Source organism: Carlito syrichta, unplaced genomic scaffold (assembly GCF_000164805.1).
Source record: "Carlito syrichta isolate Samal-C Ts95f unplaced genomic scaffold, Tarsius_syrichta-2.0.1 Scaffold287784, whole genome shotgun sequence".
In the NCBI taxonomy this organism is placed as follows: domain Eukaryota; kingdom Metazoa; phylum Chordata; class Mammalia; order Primates; family Tarsiidae; genus Carlito; species Carlito syrichta.
Genome location: NW_007231880.1, coordinates 141039 through 162383, shown reverse-complemented (window position 1 = coordinate 162383; position 21345 = coordinate 141039). Strand labels below are relative to the sequence as shown.

Here is a 21345-nt window from a genome sequence, read left to right as displayed (position 1 = left end):
CTACAGGCCTATGTTATTGAAGTATTTGTGTCTTTCTATAGTGGGAAGTTGCTGAGGTTGTTTTGGAGGTGTTTTATAAATTGCTCAGAGATTATGAGCCTCAGCTGGAAGATTTTGTAGACCAGTTTGTGGAACTACAAGGTAATTTAATTCTGTCACTTTCAAACAAGGTGTCAGCTACTTATAAAGCCATTTATAATTTATAAATTATGTAGAGACTTCAAGGTAATTTAATTCTGTCACTTTCAAACAAGATGTCAGCTACTTATAAAGCTATTTATAATTTATAAATTATGTAGAGATTACATGTAAGTTAATTGTTTTTATTTATAAATTAGAATTTAATCTTTTGTTTCATCATTTTAGTCGTTGTAATTTTTCTATTTAAGAGAAAATAGACCACGTGTGCTGCCTCACGAGGCCTGTAATCCCAGCACTTTGGGAAGCTGAGGCAGGAGGATTTCTTGAGCCCAGGAGTTCAAGACCAGCCTAGGGACTATAGCGAGACCCCATCTCTATTAAAAGTAAAAAAAAAAAAGAGAGAAAATAAAATTTTAGCCGGGCTCGGTGACTCAGCTTGTAATCCCACGCCTTTGGGAGGCTGAGGTGAGTGGATTGCCTGAGCCCGCGGGTTCGAAACCCACCTGGGCAAGTTGGCGAGACCTCATCTCTATAATAAATCAAAAATCAGCCGGGCGTGGTAGCGCGCGCCTGTAGTTCCAGCTACTTGGAAGGCTGAGGCGGAAGGATCGCAGGAGCCCAGCAGGTCAAGGCTGCAGTGACCGGGAGCGGCCACTGCACTCCAGTCTTCTTCAAAAAGAAAAAGAAAAGAAAAGAAAATGTTATTGCATGGAAGAGCAAGACTATTACATTATAGACTCTAATGAGTTAACATATAGTAGATGACTAACTGCTATATGCAGATCGGCCCTTATGGAAATTGCTATTGTACACAGTATTTGTCACTATCTCTAAATATAAATTTGCCATCATCTAATTTACAAATATTATGCATTTCATGTAAATCAAGAGTGTGACAGAAGTACTAATCATCATCTCTTGGACTATGTTGTATTCTATTTAGGAGAAGAAATTATAGCCTATAAGCCACCTGGATTTAGCCTGATGTATCATCTTCTGAATGAGTCACCAATGTTGGAACTTGCTTTTAGTTTACTGGAAGAAGGAGTTAAGCAGCTTGATACCTATGCCCCTTTTCCTGGTATGTGCCTGAAAGTCTCTGTCTTGAAAACACTTTTGATATTTTCATCTTTTGTGAACTGAGAGTTTAAACTAGATGATCTCCAAAGTTCTTTTATACTGTAAGATTCTCTCTCTGTGTATCTAAGGTGGTGTTTTCAGTGAGTCATTGAATTGAGTGTATTGTAAGTAAAAACAGACTAAAGTACAGAGAGCTCTTCCTGTAACTGTGTCTCACTGCAAGGTCTTTTGTAGGTTAAAAAAAAATGTCCTATCATTTTCACTTCTTTAACATACCTAACCCTAAAGTACCTTTTGTTTTGTTCTTCCCATGTTTGTAAAAACACTTACTATAGTGCCTGATACAGAGTATTCAATAATTTTATTTAATATTGTTATTACCACTGATTATATTTTTTGAGTACTTTTTGTTTATTAAGCCATTATGTGTATTAACTAAATCTTTTCAAAAGCCCTGTGTGTTAGATCTTATTATCTCCACTTAACAAATAGGGATTCTGTTGTACAGTGGGGTTACACTGACTTTTTTCCAGTAAGTCAGAGGTGAGATTTGAACCTAAGCAGTTTCACTTTTTTCCATGATACTGTATTGCTTCTACTTAATATGGATATGATCTAAATGAGAAAAGTTTGTCTAAACATATTAATTGTAACTGTAATCAGAGTATACAGATAAGAAGTTGTGGAAAGATTCACGCCAACATTTTAAATTTGATGATGGGTTTGTTTTTTTGGTTTTTGGTGTTTTTTTTGAGTTGGACTCTCTGTCGCCCAGGCTGGAGTATAGTGGCACACTCACGACCACCCCAGCATCAACCTGCTAGGCTCAGGCAATCCTTCTGCCTCAGCCTTCCAAGTAGCTGGAACTACAGGTGAGTGCTATCACACCTGACTGATTTTTTTGATTTTATTGTAGAGACAAGGTCTCGCCAAGTTGTCCGTGCTGGTCTCGAACCCATGGGTTGAGGTAATCCACTTACATTGGCCTCCCAAAGTGCTGGGATTACAGGCTGAGCCACCGAGCCTAGCCAGTTTTTTTTTGTGTGTGTGACAGAATCTTGCTCTGTTCAGGCTAGAATGTAGTGGTGTGATCACAGCTCACTGCAACCTTGAACTCCTGGGCTCAAGTGATTCTCCTACCTCAGCCTTCTGAAAGCTGGGACTATAGGTGTGTACCAGTATGCTCCACTATTTTTTCCTTTTTTTGGGCGGGGGGAGAGTTAGGGTCTTGCTCTGTTTTCCAGGCTGGTCTTGAACTCCTGGCCTCAAGCAGTCCTCCCACCTTGGCCTCCTAAAGTATTGGGATTGCAGACGTGAGCCACTGTGCCCACCCTGAATGGTAGGATTAGGATTATAGATGATGGTTGTTTATATTTTCTTCTTTATTTTCCACAATGATTATGTCTTACTGTAGATCAGTGTTTCTCAACTTTGGCACCATTGAGTTTGGGGTGAAGAATTCTTCATTGGGTGTGATGTTGTGTATGTTGTAGGCTTCTTTCTATTCATTCACTAAACACCAGTGGCACTTACACAGTTCCGAAAAACAAAAGTGTCTCCAGATGTTTACAAATGTCCTCTAGGGTTAAATTACTGCATTTGCTCTATATAATAAGGGAGGAGTTAAGGGAGAAATGACCCAAAGCCATTTCATGCACATATTCTGAGATAGAAAAATAGCCACTACTTGCATAGTTAACTGTTTTGTGCGGTTACTGCTACAAGTTTGAAGTTAAGCCAGGCTTGGTGGCTCAGCCTGTAATCCCGTGCTTTGGGAGGCTGAGGTGAGTGGATTGCCTGAGTTCGTGGGTTCGGGACTCGCCTGAGCAACTTGGCGAGACCTCATCTCTACAATAAAATTAAAAAATCAGCCGGGCATGGTAGCGTGTGCCTGTAATTCCAGCTACTCGGAAAGCTGAGGCGGAAGGATAGCTGGAGCCCAGCAGGTCGAGGCTGCAGTGGCCGGGAGCAGCCACTGCACTCCGGTCTGGGCGACAGAGTGAGCCTCCAACTCAAAAAAAAAAGTTTGAAGCTATGAGAGCTTTTGGAATCTAAAACTTGTCCTTTATTTTTGTTTTCCTTAGAATTTAGCATGTAAGATTCACTTAGAACTCTCTTTTGTTTTTGGTTGTCAGGAAAGAAACACCTAGAGAAAGCAGTACAGCATTGCCTTGCACTTCTCAATCTTACTCTGCAAAAGGAAAATCTCTTTATGGATCTTCTGAGAGAGAGTCAGCTGGCTCTCATAGTCTCTCCTTTAGAACAGCTGTTGCAGGGAATTAATCCCAGAACTAAGAAGGCGGATAATGTGGTAAATATTGCCAGGTAAGTTATATCTGTGGATAGAGAAATAAATGAATCAGATGAACATCTCTAGCTTTGATTTCCAAATCCGATTGGATATCTAATACATCCCTTTTTTTTTTCTTTTTGCCAAATTTTAATCATACCTTCTCTAACTCCTTTGATTTTAATTGCTGTAAACCTTTAAATTTGTTTTCTTCCTCCTAATTTATTCTGTTGTTTTAATAGTTTCTGAGTCTACAGTGACACTGTTGTTTGTCTCCTGTGGTGCAACTAGGTGCTTGGAGGATACAACCAGATCGGAAGCAAATTTATTTTATATTTGTATTATGTATATATATGTATATATATATTATTATATGTTTATATTTTATATATATATATGTTAGCTTTCTGTTGGTTTTGTGTTCCATAGCTTATAGAAGTATCACCCTGATCTCTGCTTTCAGCTTCACATGGCAGTCTTCCTGTGTTTATATGCCTGTGTCTGAATTTCCCATTTTTACCAGGACACCAGTTGTATTATATTAGGCCCTTCTTAATGACCTCATCTTAACTTGATTGACTACATTTTCGAATACCCTGCTTCCAAATAAGTTTACTGCGGGTTAGGGCTTCATATATGAATTTGGTGAGAGGGACACATTTCAACTGATCAGTCTGCATCTAGAGAAAAAGAACACCTTGTCCTAATTTATCTCAAGATGCTATATCTGTAGAAGCCCTGGTTCTAAATTTTCTTTACTGAGAATAGTGAGAAGCCAAAATTTTATCCCTGTTCCTCACATGTTTTCCTATTTTTTTTTTTTTTAAAGATACTTGTATCATGGCAATACGAATCCAGAATTGGCTTTTGAAAGTGCCAAGATTCTCTGCTGTATCTCTTGCAACTCCAATATTCAGATAAAATTGGTTGGAGATTTCACACATGACCAGGTAACTGATGTTGTTGCTGTTGTTAATTTTTGGTGTATTTTGAGTACATCTGGAAGTTACAGTGCCTATGGATTTCATTCTTGTTTGTGGAAAAGTCTAATGAACTACTGCTGCTGTAAGCACATTTAAAATGATTAGGTTTGCTGCAACTTCTGTTTGTTTTCTGCTCCCAGCTTGTCAGTTGTCTCTGTTCCCAGTGGGTCTCAGCAGTTGTGATTGTGTCTCATTGTTGAGAGTTGCCTGTTACTATGGTTTTCTTGATATGCACATATGTTACATCATTTGGTATTACACTGTAATGTGTTTTTAGGAGTCCTCTTTTTATTCAGATTATAATAGTTTATTCACTCAATAGTGACAATTGGGGAAGCTGCTTTTTTGCTTATAATCATTTATCCCTTCATACCTTTATGTTGGAAATAATACCATTGGTTAGTTGAAGGATTTTATTGTGTACTCCCTGACAATATTTTGAAATAGGAACTTTTTGTCACGTTGGGTGGGACAGATCTTCAAATGTGTGTAGTTGTTCTTCACATTGCAGAGGACCCTGGTCCTCTTTCCAGCATCTGTCCGTGGTAACCTCTAATTTGGATGACTCAAAATGGACCCCACTTATGTTTGAGTGCCCTCTGGAGAACTACTATTTGTATATATAGTACCTAATCTGTAGCTGATGGATGAGGTTCAGTTAGCCATGTGATAATCAAGGGATGTTGAAGATTTTTTAGTATAAATGTTTACTGATTTAATTCTATTAGATTTTTTTTTTTTTTTTTTTTCCGAGTCAGAGTCTCGCTGTGTCGCCCAGGCTAGAGAACAGTGGTACACTCATGGCCACTGCAGCCTCAACCAGCTGGGTTCAGGTAATCCTTATGCCTCAGCCTTCCAAGTAGCTGGAACTACAGGCGTGTACCACCATGCCCAGCTAATTTTTTTTTTTTAATTTTAAAGACGAGATGTTACCCAGGCTGATCTTGAACCCATGGACTCAGGCAGTCCTCTTGCCTCCACCTCCCAAAGTGCTGGGATTACAGACATCAGCCAACATACCTGGCAATTCTGCTAAATTTCTAAAGAATTCAGCTCAGAAATATAAAACCGATAATAAGTAATACATTTCTAAGGAGAAAAGATTAAATTTTTATTTTATATTTTAGCTATACTTTGATAACATTGAATATTTAATAAGGAGATCAAGAAACAGTGATTTAATGTTAATTTTTAAAAACTAGTTTGGTTCTTTGGGAAGGAAAGTTAAGGAAGCGAGTTTTGAGACCAATAAACTTTTTCAAAAAATTAATTTTTGTTTCATTTTGTGGAGACAGGGTCTCACTATGTTGCCCAGGCTGCTCTCAAACTCCTGGGCTCAAACAAATCTTCTGGCTTGACCTCTCAAAGGGCTGGAATTACAGGTGTGAATCACCATGCCTGGCCTTTTTGTTTGTTTTCATTGTTGTTTCTTTCTTTCTTTCTGTAGAGAGGTAACTTATAGCAACTTAAGGAACCAAGTTTTCAATTAATTAAAAATGTAACTAGGGAGGCCAAGGTGGGAGGATTGCTTGAGCCCAGGAGTTCAAGATCAGCCTGGGCAACATAATGAGACCCTGTCTCTACAAAAAAATTAGCTGGGTATGGTGATGTGCACCTGTAGTTCCTGCTACTCAGGTAGTAGAAGGATCACCTGAGCCCAGGAAGTGGAGACTATGTGGTGAGCTATGATGTTGCCACTGTACTCAAGCAACAGACTGAGGCTCTGAACCATACCCCCACCAAAGTAACTTAAACCTAAATACTTTACTTGAAGGAGATTTGCTTTTTTCTTTATAGATAAATGTTTATATATACATATATATGTATATATAATATTGTAGCAGTTTCCGCAATCTTTAGAAACTTTTTATAATTTCTCGTTTTTCTTCCTTTATTTTACTTCAGAGTATAAGCCAGAAGCTGATGGCTGGATTTGTGGAGTGTTTGGATAGTGAAGATACAGAAGAATTTATACGTCTAGAGGAGGGTATGCCTTAGATTGACATGCGTACATGCATACTTTTTACTTTGTATTTGTGCTTAATTTAAAGAAAAATTGGAAACTGGCAACATATCTTGTTGAGAAAGTTTTATATTTTAATATTTGATTTATATTAACTTTACATTGTTTTGTAATTTTGTTTGGTGATTTCTACATTAAGGATCAGAACATGAAAAGACGTTAGCTGTAATCTGTCATGAAACAAGAATTCATATCTTGAATCTTCTCATCACTTCTCTGGAATGCAATCCACCTAATCTTGCTCTCTACCTGTTGGGCTTTGAATTGAAGAAACCTGTCAGTACCACAAACCTACAAGATCCAGGTATAGCCTAAGACATAAAGGCATTTATTTCTTTCCAAATTTGTATATCCCAGTGGTTATTTATTGCATTCTGGGCTCATAGGTTAATTCAGAAAAAAATAGTGTATAAAAGGTAATGGGATGGGTCAGTCTTAAAGACTGGACAAACTGAGCTGTAGAGAATTAGCATTTATCACTTTGCCTTATTGGTATTTGAAAGTATTAAGTAGAGTGTTTATTTACAGAATTTAGCTTTTGTAAAGGCAGTCTAAGGTTTTTAATGCAGAAATTCTAAAAGAAAAGTTGAATTTCTTTTTGGTACATGTAGGAGTATTAGGTTGCCCTCGGACATGCCTTCATGCCATCCTAAACATCTTAGAGAAAGGAACGGAGGGAAGAACAGGCCCGGTGGCAGTGCGAGAATCTCCTCAACTGGCTGAGCTGTGCTACCAGGTATGTAGAAGACTGAGCTTTGTAGCACTGAATAGAAGAAGCTTGACTAGGTACCTGGCTACATCACAGATAAGAGAGTATAATAGTAGGGCTGAGCTGAAATAAGTTCTTCTAGTAGTTTGACTAGTCTTTCATGTGTGGATAAAATCCACAAAGCACAAAATGTAAGATCCGTAGATCTGGTTCATATGTTTTAGTCACCTGAAAAATGAGAGAAATTAGGTTTTTGTGATAGATTTTCATGAGGTAGTGTAGAAACTCACCAATAGTGCGTTTAAAATAGCTCTTTTTGGTGGTGTGAGCAGTGGATTTGGGGCAGAAGACCTCTGGTTTCCATGTCTACCCCATAACAGACTAAGTCACCTTGGGCATGCCATGAAACTTCTGTCAGTCTGAGCATTTCTGTCTGTGAAATGGGCTGATGTGAGACTTAAATTAAAATGTAAACGAAAGTACTTTTTAGCCGGGCTCGGTGGCTCAGCCTGTAATCCCGCGCCTTTGGGAGGCTGAGGTGAGTGGATTACCTGAGCCCGCGGGTTCGAGACCCGCCTGGGCAGCGAGACCTCATCTCTACAATAAATCAAAAAATCAACCAGGCGTGGTAGCGCGCGCCTGTAATTCCTGCTACCCGGAAGGCTGATGTGGAAGGATCGCCAGAGCCCAGCAGGTCGAGGCTGCGGTGGCCGGGAGCGGCCACTGCACTCCAGTCTGGGCAACAGAGTGAGACTCCAACTCAAGAAAAAAAAAAGAATGTACTTTTTAATAATCATGTAAATTATCCTATATACAGCTATATAACATGGTAGAATTTCAGATTAATATATAATTAAAACTATAATGAGAACTTTTGTATTATTCACTTGTGTTTATTTCTTACTCATTTTGTAAATATTTTAAGAAAAGATGTGACTAATTTCTCAATTTAAGTGGCACCCTGATTTCACATTTTCGTAAGAAATGAATCACTCTTAGTAGCCTGGAGATTTTTCTTTGTTACTCTCTGACTTTTTGTAATTCTTTACCATTTTCTTGTGTCCTCTGACTGTCCAAACATCCTTTCACTGTAAGTGCTGCAGCTAGGTTTTCTTGTGGATTGAAGTCAATTCTACTTTAATAGGGGAACACATTTGATGTACATCTTAGCATAGTATTAGAGAATTTGTTATATAGATGGAAGCAATTGATAAGCTTAGTCATCTAGGCTGAAGGCAGGTGAAGGAAGTAAATGAATCCAGTATTAGGTTTAAAAGGGAAGAGGAAAGAGGAGAATCTGGCAAACTGGAGAGCACATGCATTGCTCCTCAGCTTCTGTGTATTTTTACCATGTCAGAATGCAGGCCTGGCATGGTGGCTCACACCTGTCATCTCAGCACTTTGGTAGATCAAGATGGGAGAATTGCTTGAGCCCCGGGGTTCAAGACAAGCCTAGGCAACATAGCGAGACCTCGTCTCTACAGAAAAATAAAAAAATTGGCTAGGTGTGATAGTGCTTGCCAATAGTCCCATATATTCAGGAGGCTGAGGTAGAACGATTGCCTGAGCCCAGGAAGTCAAGGCTACAGTGAGCTGTGATGGTGCCACTGCACTTCAGCCTAGGCAACAGAGTTAAGGCCCTTACTCAGGAATAAAAAAAGAATTCAATTCCTGTTTTGCTAGATTGACCTTAGTTTTATTTTTGTTATTTTTTTTTAAGAGAAGTTGGAAATCTGAACTGTTGTGAAAGGTTTTTTTAATTTAATTTAATTTAATTTTATTTTATTTTTTGAGTTGGAGTCTCACTCTGTCGCCTAGGCTGGAGGACAGTGGCATGCTCCCGGCCACTGCAGCCTCAACGTGCTGGGCTCTGGCAATCCTTCCGCCTCAGCCTTCCCAAGTAGCTGGAACTACAGGCACGCGCTACCACACCCGGCTAATATTTTTGATTCATTGTAGAGATGAGGTCTCACCACGTTGCCCAGGCGGGTCTCAAACCCTCAGGCTCAGGCAATCCACTCACCTCAGCCTCCCAAGGTGCGGGATTACAGGCTGAGCCACCGAGCCTGACTGTTTTTTTTAATTTTTAGACCACTACTGTCTATACCAGAAATTAGTCATTCCTTATAAAGCCTAGTGCTTAAAGCACGTATAAAATGTGATCCAGGGACCACCCGGGAGCTTATTAGGGCAGAATATCATGCCCTACTTTTGACCTACTACATTTTAACAAAAAGCACTGCTTCATTTTTAATGAAAAATACTACTGCCTTCACTTATAGATTTGAACTTAATTCTGCTTCAGAAAAAAAATTTAAACCTCTAGAAATAGCTTGTTTATTTAAATAGATTTGATTGTAGCAAAGGGAAATAATTTGGGCCTTATTGATACCTTTGTTGTCTTATAATGCAAGAGTTCTTAGCAGAAATTGAAACCAAACCTCATGCATTTCCTTCTCTCTCTTTTTTTCTTTAATTTTATTTTTGGACACAACTGTTTCCCTCTGTTTCCCAACCTGGTGTGCAATGACATGGTCTCTACTCACTGCAGCCTCAAACTCCTGAGCTCAAGTGATGTTCCTGCCTCAGCCTCCTGAGTATCTTGAAATACAGGCATGCACTGCCATGCCTGACTAATTTTTCTGTTTTTTAGAGAGACATGGTCTTGCTTTGTTGTCCAGAGTGGTCTTGAACCCCTGGACTCAAATGATCTCCCACCTTAGCTTCCCAAAGTGCTGGGATTACAGACATGAGCCACCACGCCTGGCCTCTTCCTCTTTTAGAATGAAGATTTGTCCTACCTGGTCTTGGAAACTAGGAGGGATGGAAGGCACACCTTATTAAAATGACTTATGGTACTTTATTTTTGTTTTTTGAGTCAGGATCTCACCCTATCACTCAGGCTGGAGTGCAGTTGTAATTACAGTTCACCACAGCCTCAGCCTCCTAGCTCAAGTGATCTTCCCATTTCAGCCTCTCAAGTAGCTGGGACTACAGGTGCAAATCACCATGCTCGACTAATTTTTTGATTTTGTAGAGACAAGGTCTTATTATATTGCCCAGACTGGTCTCAGACTCCTAGGTTTAAGCAATTCTCCCACTTTGGCCTCCCAAAGTACTGGGATTGAAGGCGTGAGCCACTGCACCTGTCTGTAGTGCCTTTTGAACTAAGCAGTATTATTTCTTCCACACCTTTGAGCATATTCTTTTACTTTCTTAACTTGCCCTACAATATTCGCAACTTTGTTTTGTTTTGAGAAGTTCAGTATTTATTTTTTAAATTTAAATTTTTTAGTGTTGGAACCAATTGTTTTATTGTAATATTTGGCTTATAGTGGAATTTTGGACATTGAGGAACTTATTTATGGCAAAAAAAAATCAAAATTTTATATATTTTTTTAATATGTGGTAACGTATGAGAGTCACCAACAGGCACTGCAGGTTCATTGATACATGTTGTATAATATTAAGTTGCTGGATGTCTTCCACCTGGTGTTTTTCTTTTTTTTGAGTTGGAGTCTTACTCCGTCGACCAGGCTGAAGTGCAGTGGCACACTCATGGCCACCCTAGCATTGACCTGCTGGGCTCAGGCAATCCTTCCGCTTCCGCCTTCCAAGTAAGCAATATGCCTGGTTAATTTTTATTTATTGTAGAGACAAGGTCTTGCCAAGGTGCCTGGGCTGGTCTCAAACCCATGGGCTCAGGCAATCCACTCGCCTTGGCCTCTCAGAGTGCTGGGATTACAGGCTGAGCCACCAAGTCCAACCTACAATTTTTTGTTAATCAGGTATTAAAACAATATCAAATCTGTTTGAAACATAAGCATACACCTTTAGCAGAGCTGTTTACTTTTACCTTGTGTTCCCTTTTTGTCTTTTTCTTTGGTATATATATTGTTCAGTTGTTTATGGTATACATACAATTTTGTGTCCCTTTACCTCCTCTCTGTATAAACTTTCTGAGATGCTACAATGTAAATTACATTTAGGTTGCTTCTAGATTTTAGTTGTGATGACTTATGCCTGTGATTCCAGTACTTTGGGAGGTGAAGGTGAGAGGATTGCCTGAGCCCTGGGGTTCGAGACCAGCCTGGGCAACTTGGCAAGACCTTGTCTCTGCAGTAAATCAAAAAATTAGCCAGACATGGTGGTGTGAGCCTGTAGTTCCAGCTACTTGGAAGGCTGAGGCGGAAAGGTCTCTTGAATCCAGCAGTTCGAGGCTGTGGTGACCATGAGCATGCCACTGCACTCCAGCTTGGACAACAGAGTGAGACTCCAACTCAGGAGAAAAAAAAGAATATATTTCCAGACATGAGTTTACAGTCGTTCTTATTATTCACAATATTTATGTTTTACAAAGTTACTGTGAACACTGAGTTGGCGAATATATTGCCCCTGTGGAAAATACAGGGTTAGATTCCTGCAAGCCTCTGTTCCCAACATTTATGTCAACTGATGACTCGATAATCATGTTTTATGAATGCTTCCGTTGAAAGACACTTTAACATAGTTGGTTCTTTAACATTAAACTTGTAGCCAACAGCACTGTAACTCATGCCTGAATAAAATTTAACACAATATTTTCTCTGAAAGGCACATCTCAATTTTTTTGAGCTTAGGAACACTATAGCACTTCACTATACTTGGAGCTGTTTTAAACAGTTAAATCATCAACAAAAAGCACGAAAATGCAGAACATGTGACACTAAACAGACCATTGAAAGGACCCTTCTTTATAGTATGAGAGCCAAGATAAAGAGCATTGCTTTGTTTGAGAGTTTGTGAGTTGGGAAACTGTGGTTTGGTGCTGCTCTCTTTCTGTCCATGAGAGTAATCACAGAAGCACTGCAAGTGCTGTTTTTGAGGTTACAAACTTTAGCATGGGGGCGAATTTGCAAATATGATCTGTAAATAATGAGGACTGACTGTGTTAGGTCAAAGGATACGAAGTTTTGATTTTAGATTTTGCTTTATAAGTATTCATCAAAATTATACTAGGGTATTAGTGGTGCCAGTAATAGATAAGGGCAAAAAAGTGCCTGCTACGTGAAAAGCATTAATAATACATGTTTATAAAATGAATTCTTCATGAATGAAAGTTTTTACTGCTACCTTACCAAATACATACTGAGATTTGCTTTTTATACTCAAGAATTTTGCTGATATATAAGACATACTATGATACCTGATTTATTCTTGCCTTAATTTTTTTTTATTCCTGAAAACACAGACATTTTTGTTTGATTATGGGCTATTTTTATTTTTCCATGTAAAATGCCATTTTGTCTACTTAGATTTTTTGTTTTTTGAGTTGAGGTCTCACTGTTGCCCAGGCTGGAGTGCAGTGGCACACTCACGGCCACCGCAACCTCAACCTGCTGGGTTCAGGATTCTTCCGCCTCATCCTTCCAAGTAGCTGGAACTACAGGAACATGCCACCATGCAAGCTAATTTTTTGATGTATTGTAGAGACAAGGTCTTGACAAGTTGCCCAGGCTGGTCTCAAACCACTGAGCTCAGGCAATCCTTTCACCTCTGCCTCTCAAAGTACTGGGATTACAGGTGTGAGCCACTGCACCCAGCATCTGCTTAGATCCTTATATATATCCATAATGGAGATCTTTATATGTATTAGTCACTTTTTTTGTTATATTTGGTATAAAAACTTTTTCTCTGAATCTTTTGTCTTCTGTTACATTTTCATTTAGAGTTTATATTTGTTATTGCTTGAATTTGTATGTCTTTGGTATTAATAATAGTTAAAATACTAAAACTTGTTAATTAACTTGATATATGTTTTAATAAATATATTTAGGATGATTTCAAGGTTAATCCTATAATACCATCATCAACATTCTCAGTTGTATTTTAGTATATTTTCTTGAGCTAGGCTGCCAAGGAGTGCTTGTAACTCTGAACTTAAATTTTTTACATGTGTTTATCCATTTTCCTTGAGTTGTTGATGGATGTTAGTTTTTACTTAGTAGATGTAAGTCCATGTTTTGTTATCTTAAGTTGTTTAGCATAGAAAGTCTGATTAAATTTTGTTTACATTCTTTTAATTCTTTAGGTCATATATCAGTTATGTGCATGCTGTGATACATCTGGCCCAACTATGAGGTACTTAAGAACCAGCCAGGATTTCTTATTTTCTCACTTGCAACATCTGCCTTTTTCTAACAAAGGTAAGACATTCTTTTCCCTTATTACTATAGTAAAATTCTAAGTTCATGTTGAGTGATTTTATTTATATGATGTTTGGAATAATTTTGTTCTCATTTTGATACTTTGCTTCTTTGTAACTTTGGGTTGCTTTTGTGATCTGTGCTTGCATAAATTTCTTTAAACATAGCCTGTCAAGGATGGAATTTGATTTTTTTATAAACAGGTAAAATTTGAATATTATGTTGAAGGGATAAGAAAATGTTTAAATAAGAAAACTATGGAAGTTTAGTTTTTGAATAAAAATTGTTTTATAAAAATTCCTGGTTTTCTCTTTCCAGTCTGTTTGTAAGAAAAAAATCTCTGATTTATTTTTGTTTCTTGTTCATATACTGAAACTAAGTCAGGTCTTGAAATGAAAAATTGAGAACTAATCCTGGTAGAAAACAATTATAACTAGTTACAGCTAACAGTTATCCTCGGCTAATGAAGTTTTAATTGGAATTCTATCTTATTTTCTTTTTATTCAACTTTGAACAATTTTCTGAATTCAGATTATTCCATTCAGTATTTGTCTACTGAGTTTTTTAAATTTACCTTGTATGTTTTAGAAAATTGAGACTCAGATATTTCATAAATAAATAGTCATTACTAACTGGGCTTGGTGGCTCAGCCTGTAATCCCGCGCCTTGGGGAGCTGAGGTGAGTGGATTGCCTGAGCCCGCAGGTTCGAGACCCGCCTGGGAAACTTGGTGAGACCTCATCTCTACAATAAATCAAAAAATCAGCCAGGTGTGATAGCGCACACCTGTAGTTCCGGCTACTTGGACGGCTGAGGCAGAAGGATCGCCGGACCCCAGCAGGTCGAGGCTGCAGTGGCCGAGCGCGGCCACTGCACTCCAGTCTGGGCAACAGAGTGAGACTCCAACTCAAAAACAAAACAAAAGCACAAATAGTCATTACTAATAATTGCCAGTTTCTAATTTCCCTTTTTATTTTTATTTTGAAAGCAGGATTTATTGAGAGGACAGAAAAGCTCCCACAGTGGGAGGGGACCTGAGGGGGTTAACCTTATTTCCTTTTTTTAGAGTAATGGTTTCAGACCTGTGGGAATTATCTAGTGGGAAAATGTTTTTTCATTTTTATACATGTCCTTTTTTTAGTCCTGAAATTTTGTTTATATAAGAAGCTTTACTCTTTTTTATACCTAATTTAAAAGAATAATTAATTTTAAAAACATATTATGACATGTTTTATAAAAATTAATTTAACTTTGCCTGAAATTATTATACTTATTGTTAATTGGTGAATTTTATGTTTGTTCTGTCACAATTTAGAATTTTAAAGCCAAACATTAAAATAACTAACTAAAATAAAACTATTGTGGGACAACCCCTTCGGGTTCCCTCCCACTGTGGGAGCTTTTCTGTCCTCTCAATAAATCCTGCTTAAGAAACAAAACAAAACTATTGTGTAAGACTAGGTGCAGTGGCTCAAGCCTGTAATCCCAGCACTTTGAGAGGCTGAGGTGAGAGGATTGTCTGAGTCCCGGGGTTCGAGACTAGCCTGGGCAATTGGTGAGACCTTGTCTCTACAATAAGTCAAAAAATTAGCTGGTTGTGGTGGAGCGCACCTGTAATTACAACTACTTGGAAGGCTGAGGCAGAAGGATCGCCTGAGCCCAGCAGGTTGAGGCTGCAGTGGTTGTGGGTGTGCCACTGCAGTCCAGCCTGGGCAACAGATTGAGACTCCAACTCAAAAACAAAAATATCTATTGTGTAAGTGACTTTCAGTCTTAATTGTATGCTGCAGCAAATGTCTTTAATTATCTTAGGAGCTATTATAAAATTATACAATTTGTTTAATTTCTTTTGAGTATTTGTTTTGTGAAATAACAAACTAATAGGTTTTTTGAATTATATATTTGAAAATTACTTTTTAAAAAAATGAGTTATAAAGGTTAAAATATAATGGACACTGGATCTTTGGGAAATTATCTGATAATGAAAACTCGATTCTCTTTGATTCTTCATTTGCTTTAGCTCATGTTTCATAGATATATGCTAGCTTATTTTTTCTCCTTTAGAACCTTTGTTTTTCTTTTGTAATTTTACAATGATAAATTATGTTGCTGAATTTCATAAATTATCATTATTATTATTTGCTCGACCAATATGTTTATTGTCTTTATCTGAAAAAATCCTCGTAGAAAATTGTTTGGTTCAGCTCTCAACAAAAGAGAAAACTTGCTTTCTTTTGAGCTACCTGATCTTTCTTCTAGGCAAGGGACATTTTGGGACCATCTCTTCTTCACTTCTTTTCTTGGGCTTCTTATAGACTAGATTCTCTCATATTGCTGCATGAGTTCTCTTATACTTCTCCATCATGTCTGGAGTTACACTGTTCTTTATGTACTGAGGGAACTCTTTCTTGTACACATCCTCATCTTCTCCCATTAGTTAACACATATAATCTGCAACATTCTAACCCATGATGTGCTTCTTCTGTACTTCTGCATTAAATTGCTTGCTTTAAGAATCATAACCAAGGAATCATTTGGTACTCTGAGGGACAGACAAGTCTCCATCCATAGCTTCTTTCAGAGCCCTCCAAAACTTTATTGCTAGTGGTAATTCTGGCAAGGTCTGTATGCAGATAGGTGAAAGCACTGGGCTGGCCATCAATGCTTTTAGTCTCCAGTCACCTCCACTTGGCCTTCATAGTCTTCTTCTTGTTCATGTCAAACCTATTGAGCAACAAGCTAGAACAGCAAGAAAAACTTTCACATTGTATTTTGGTAGTTCATGTTCTTAAGCTGCGCTGTCATATCCCCTTCTATATAGGTATAAGCAATCTGACAAATGATATCTACAGCCAACTTTCACATTGTATTTTGGTAGTTCATGTGCTTGAGCTGCGCTGTCATATCCCCTTCTATGTAGGTATAAGCAATCTGACAAATGATATCTCTTTGTTACATGAGCTCTTATCCTATATTTGGGTGTATTGTGCTTATTTTTATCCTGTGTTACCAATCGTTTCCTATCATAGTAATTAGTTTATCCTCTCTTCTAAATTTCACTTGGTATCTCTTAAAGTAGGCCTTGTTCTTGACAACTTTAACAAATCCCATCCTGAGGAATAGAGACTCGCATTCATAGCTCCACACAGACCTGTAGGCTTTGCAGCGCTGGGGAGTGGGGGTAGGTTCATAAATTATTGACTTCATTACATGGGAAAATATCTGATGAGCTATGTAATTTAGGTCTGTTCTGATCTTGTGTTACTAATCTGGAAAATTAAGTTTACATGTTTAAATTCTAGAATATGAAATATCTATGCTGAACCAAATGTCATGGCTTATGAAGACAGCCTCAATAGAACTAAGAGTAACTTCTCTCAATCGTCAACGGTCACATACCCAGAGGCTCCTACACCTGTTGTTGGATGACATGCCAGTGAAGCCGTATTCAGGTGAATATGTGGATATTGGCATTTGTTTTATTGTGCTGGTAACTGGTCTTTGGGAAGATAAGCACAAATCTGAATCTTGTGTTTAGTGTATGATTACAGACCAAAACGGTCTTCCCACTTTTAGAATATTTTTTCTGCAAACAAGGATTTTAAAATTATCTCACAATTGTCATTGATTATTGTTTTAAGCATCCACTTTATGCTACAGTCAAACAGATATTATATACAAAATATTCCATGGAGTTTGTCACACTGTTCCATAACCTAATTTACTCCAATATATTTTATACATGTAAATGAAGCATAAGCTTTTAATATCATATCATTGGCACTATTGGATCTCGCCATTTTTGGAATTCTAGTTATTTTCTTTACAATCTCTCTGATCCCATGGCACAGAGTGAATTAAATAAATGTTACGAGTAAATTCTCATCAATCTTAGCGTTTTAATTATTCCTTTGCAGAGGGTTCTTTGACTTAGAACAATGACCTAAAAATAAAATACCTTATATTATCATTTCCAAATAAATGTAGTTTTAAGAGTATGTTCTTTTTCTGATCTATTGATATTGCTATTTCAACAGATAGTGAGGGAGGAATAGAAGATGAAAATAGATCTGTCTCTGGGTTCCTTCACTTTGACACTGCTACAAAAGGTAAAGCCTTTTGAATTTGTAATAAATTTATATTGTAGGCATATATTAATTTTTTGTTTTAATTATGTATAGCACAATTCAGGGTTAGCCGTACAAATGTTCATTATGCAGGTACCCTTGTTGATGAGTTGTCCAATGTGTCATCCTCCCCTCCCCCAACTGGCAATTTCCCACTATTGCCAAATTGTCAACCCCACCCCTACCTTTCCCTGGCAGTTTCCCACTACTGCCAATCCCTTTCTTATAGTATTGCAATAGTTGTTCTATAGGCATATATTAAATTGCTTAAAATTTTAAGAGATTATTATGCCTGTCTGCAAATTCTGAACTGGTATAGAAAAGCTATAAAGGATTATTTGCTTAAAAAAAAACACATTTTTTTTGAGACTGTGTCTCACTGTTGCCCAGGCTAAATGCAGTAGCACGGGCATAGCTAACGTAATCTTGTCCTGCTACTCTAGCCTTCCAAGTAGCTAGGAATACAGGTGTGAGCTAATTTTATTTATTTGTAGAGACAGGGTCTTGCTATGTTGTCCAGGCTGGTCTTTAACTCCTGGCCTCAGTGACTCTCCTTCCTTAGCCTCCCAAAGTACTGAGATTACAGGTGCTAGCCACTGTACCTGGCCCCCAATTTTTTTTATAAGTAGGTTTATAGGGTGGGATTGAAAATATTTTTGTAAGCATATGTGTCGAAAAAAAAATCAAGTTTAGATTTCAACATGACCTTTGGTTTCTAAACTGATGTCCTTTTTGAGTATAGTACTGTTTGAGAGTGAGCTGAATAAGATGGTTTTCTCTTTTCAGTGCCTCAAGTAAAATTAAATTACTTTTTTTTATTTCTAGTACGTCGAAAAATTCTAAATATTCTTGACTCGATTGACTTTAGTCAGGAGATCCCTGAACCTTTGCAGTTGGATTTTTTTGATCGGACTCAGATTGAACAAGTTATTGCTAACTGTGAACACAAGAATTTACGGGGACAGACAGTCTGCAATGTCAAGGTGAGGATTGCTTTAAAGTATGTATCTGCCGTATCAAGTGATTCAGATGTTGAGCTATCAGAAAAAAATAAGGTTCTACAGGTTTTCTTTCTGATAAGAGTTATTGGTTACTAGCTTATTGGAATGTGGTTTTTGTTAAACAGCCTTGAAATAAAACTTAATAGACCACACTCAGTTCTTGAAAACTTTCCCCATCACTTTCCTTCTAGTAGTTACTCTACCGGCTAGAACCGGCTAGTGGTTTTAACTGTTTAAATCTATACCAGGTAAATGATAATGACTTTGCCAGTAGGAAAAAAAATATCCAGGGCATTTGCATTAACTCACCTGCCACAGAGGCTCTTTGGTACCACTCTCTGGAATGTGAGGAATAACTGAATATTTTTGTCTGGAAATTGGACAGGGCTGTTTTTAGATTATATATAAAGGTACTTTTCCCCTCGGGACAACTTATAGTAATTGCTAGGTGTTATTGTTTTACCAGTGTCAGAAACGGTCTTATTTTCTTCCCTTTTCCTAATTGCACAGCTTCTTCATAGGGTTCTTGTAGCTGAAGTAAATGCTCTTCAGGGCATGGCAGCCATAGGACAGCGACCTCTACTAATGGAGGTAAGCTCTATTGAGTATATGTTAGTTTTGACTTTTTAGCAATTGAATATAAGTTAATTTTAACCTTTTAGCAACTAGTTAAAGTGCTGGTGAAAAGACTAAGTAGGCCAGGCACAGTGTCTATTCCTGTAATCCCAGCACATTGGGAAGCTGAGGTAGAAGGATTGTATGAACTCAGAAGTAAGAAACCAGCTTAGGCAGCATAGCAAGCCCTCATCTCTACAAAAATAAAAAAGTTAGCCAGGCATGGTGGCATGCGCCTTTAGTCCTAGGTGCTTGGGAGGCTGAGGCAAAAGAATCACCTGAGCCAAAGAGCTGGAATCTCTGGTGAACCATGATCATGCCACTCCACTCCAGCCTGGGTGATAGAGTAAGGCCCTAACTTAAAAAATAAAAAAAAAGTCTAAGTAATAAATAGACATGTAGCTTATTAACTAGTAAACTACCTGAAATTTAAACTTTAAGAGAATCTTTCACTTTCGATTTTATAACTTAAAAACTGAACTGAAGTTTATGTCTTGTGTCTTTTCTGCTAGGCTAGTTAAGGATTTGCAACCTGACCATATTGTGTAGTAGACTTCACTTACCTGCCTATTAGGGAGGAGAGAGTCATTTGTCATCACAAATGGAAAGTCATAGATGAGAGGTCAGTGAGAAAGAACCACATGCATGAAAACATAACTAGCTGGGCCAAAGGCAAAGAAATAAAAGATATGTTAGGGAAGCCTTCCATGGAACTTGGGTTTTAGGCAATTCTAGTGCTGTGGAATAAGTGTAAGAAGATAGGTGTAAGGAGAAAGGTGGATTTCTTTTTTTTGAGTTGGAGTCTCACTCTGTCGCCCATGCTAGAGTGCAGTGGCATGCTGATGGCCACCGAAGCCTCAACCTACTGAGCACAGGCAATCCTTACTCCTCAGCCTTCCAAATAGCTGAAACTACAGGCACAAGCCACCATGCCCAGCTAATTTTTTCATTTATTGTAGAGATGAGGTCTCACCAAGTTGCCCAGGCTGGGAACTACAGGTGTGTGCCACCACATCTGCCTTTTTTTAATGTTTTTTATTGTAGAGATGAGGTCTCGCCAAGTTGTCCATACTGGTGTCGAACCCTTGGGCTCAGGCAGTTCTCTTGCTTACACCTCCCAAAGTGCTGGTATTAAAGACGTGAGCTACTGTGCCTGGCAAAAAAAGCTCATTTTATGTATACAACTTTTGTTCTTTGCCTTTCATGCATGTCTATGCTTGTGCGCACACACACAGACTTGTATGTTATTTTTGTATAGTCCTGACTACCAGTGAAAAAGTATCTGTTCCCTGACATGCATGTAGTAGTTTTTCAAATAAGTCTTTTCTGATTAACTGACAGTGTTAAAAATAGCAACCTGTTGATACTAGACCTTAGTAGACTGTTAACTTTGTGATTCAATTTCTTTGGCTTTAGGAAATCAGCACTATACTTCAGTATGTGGTAGGAAGAAATAAATTGCTGCAGTGTCTTCATGCAAAACGTCATGCTCTGGAGTCATGGAGGCAGCTGGTAGAAATTATACTGACAGCTTGTCCCCAGGACCTCATTCAGGCAGAGGATCGACAACTGATTATTCGTGACATTTTACAAGATGTGCATGATAAGGTGACATACTTCCTAAATTACTTTATACTGCTGAGCAACAACAGCAGACTGTATATCATTTAAGCAAATATATTTTTGCCACCCTAATTTTTTTTCATCTTAGATTAGGAATAAAACAGAGTTGTGCAGTACCAATGTTAAGACTTTCTTTGAGAAAGGGATTAATTCTGTACCTTGGTGGCTTTCAGCTAGAATGTGTGTCAGAATTATCTACAGAGCTTTGTAAAAATACACGTGGACAGATCCAAGACCTACTGAATTAGACTGTAATGGTGAGAACACTTATGTGCTTTTCAGAAAAGAAAAACCCCAAGGGATTTTTGATAGGAATCCCTTTTGGTTAAGAACACCCGTTACCCAGAATCATATTTAAATTTCTCTTTATATATCAGCTTTCTTATCTTTTTAAAAACAATTCTTATTTTCCATTCTTAGGTTGTTTTAGTAGTTGACAAGCTAAATGGATTTACAACTTATTTTTTTTTTTTTTTTGAGTTGGAGTCTCACTCTGTCACCCAGACTGGAGTGCAGTGGCCGCTCCCAGCCACCGCAACCTCGACTGCTGGGCTCTGGCGATCCTTCGC

The 21345-nt window shown here is 38.0% G+C and overlaps 1 protein-coding gene across 2 annotated transcripts in view; it reads left to right on the top strand.

Annotated features, from left to right (window-relative positions):
- The window catches only part of NUP205 (nucleoporin 205), a 93073-nt gene that overhangs the window by 38971 nt on the left and 32757 nt on the right, over window positions 1–21345 (top strand). For both annotated transcript variants that reach the window (XM_008053038.1, XM_021709962.1), the window contains 13 exons: window positions 42–141; window positions 1085–1222; window positions 3357–3546; window positions 4341–4461; window positions 6400–6481; window positions 6657–6821; window positions 7129–7253; window positions 13297–13411; window positions 16713–16862; window positions 17448–17519; window positions 18363–18520; window positions 19049–19129; window positions 20570–20761. In XM_008053038.1, coding sequence (XP_008051229.1) covers window positions 42–141; window positions 1085–1222; window positions 3357–3546; window positions 4341–4461; window positions 6400–6481; window positions 6657–6821; window positions 7129–7253; window positions 13297–13411; window positions 16713–16862; window positions 17448–17519; window positions 18363–18520; window positions 19049–19129; window positions 20570–20761 — 1689 coding nt within the window. The remainder of the gene's footprint in view (window positions 1–41; window positions 142–1084; window positions 1223–3356; window positions 3547–4340; window positions 4462–6399; window positions 6482–6656; window positions 6822–7128; window positions 7254–13296; window positions 13412–16712; window positions 16863–17447; window positions 17520–18362; window positions 18521–19048; window positions 19130–20569; window positions 20762–21345) is intronic.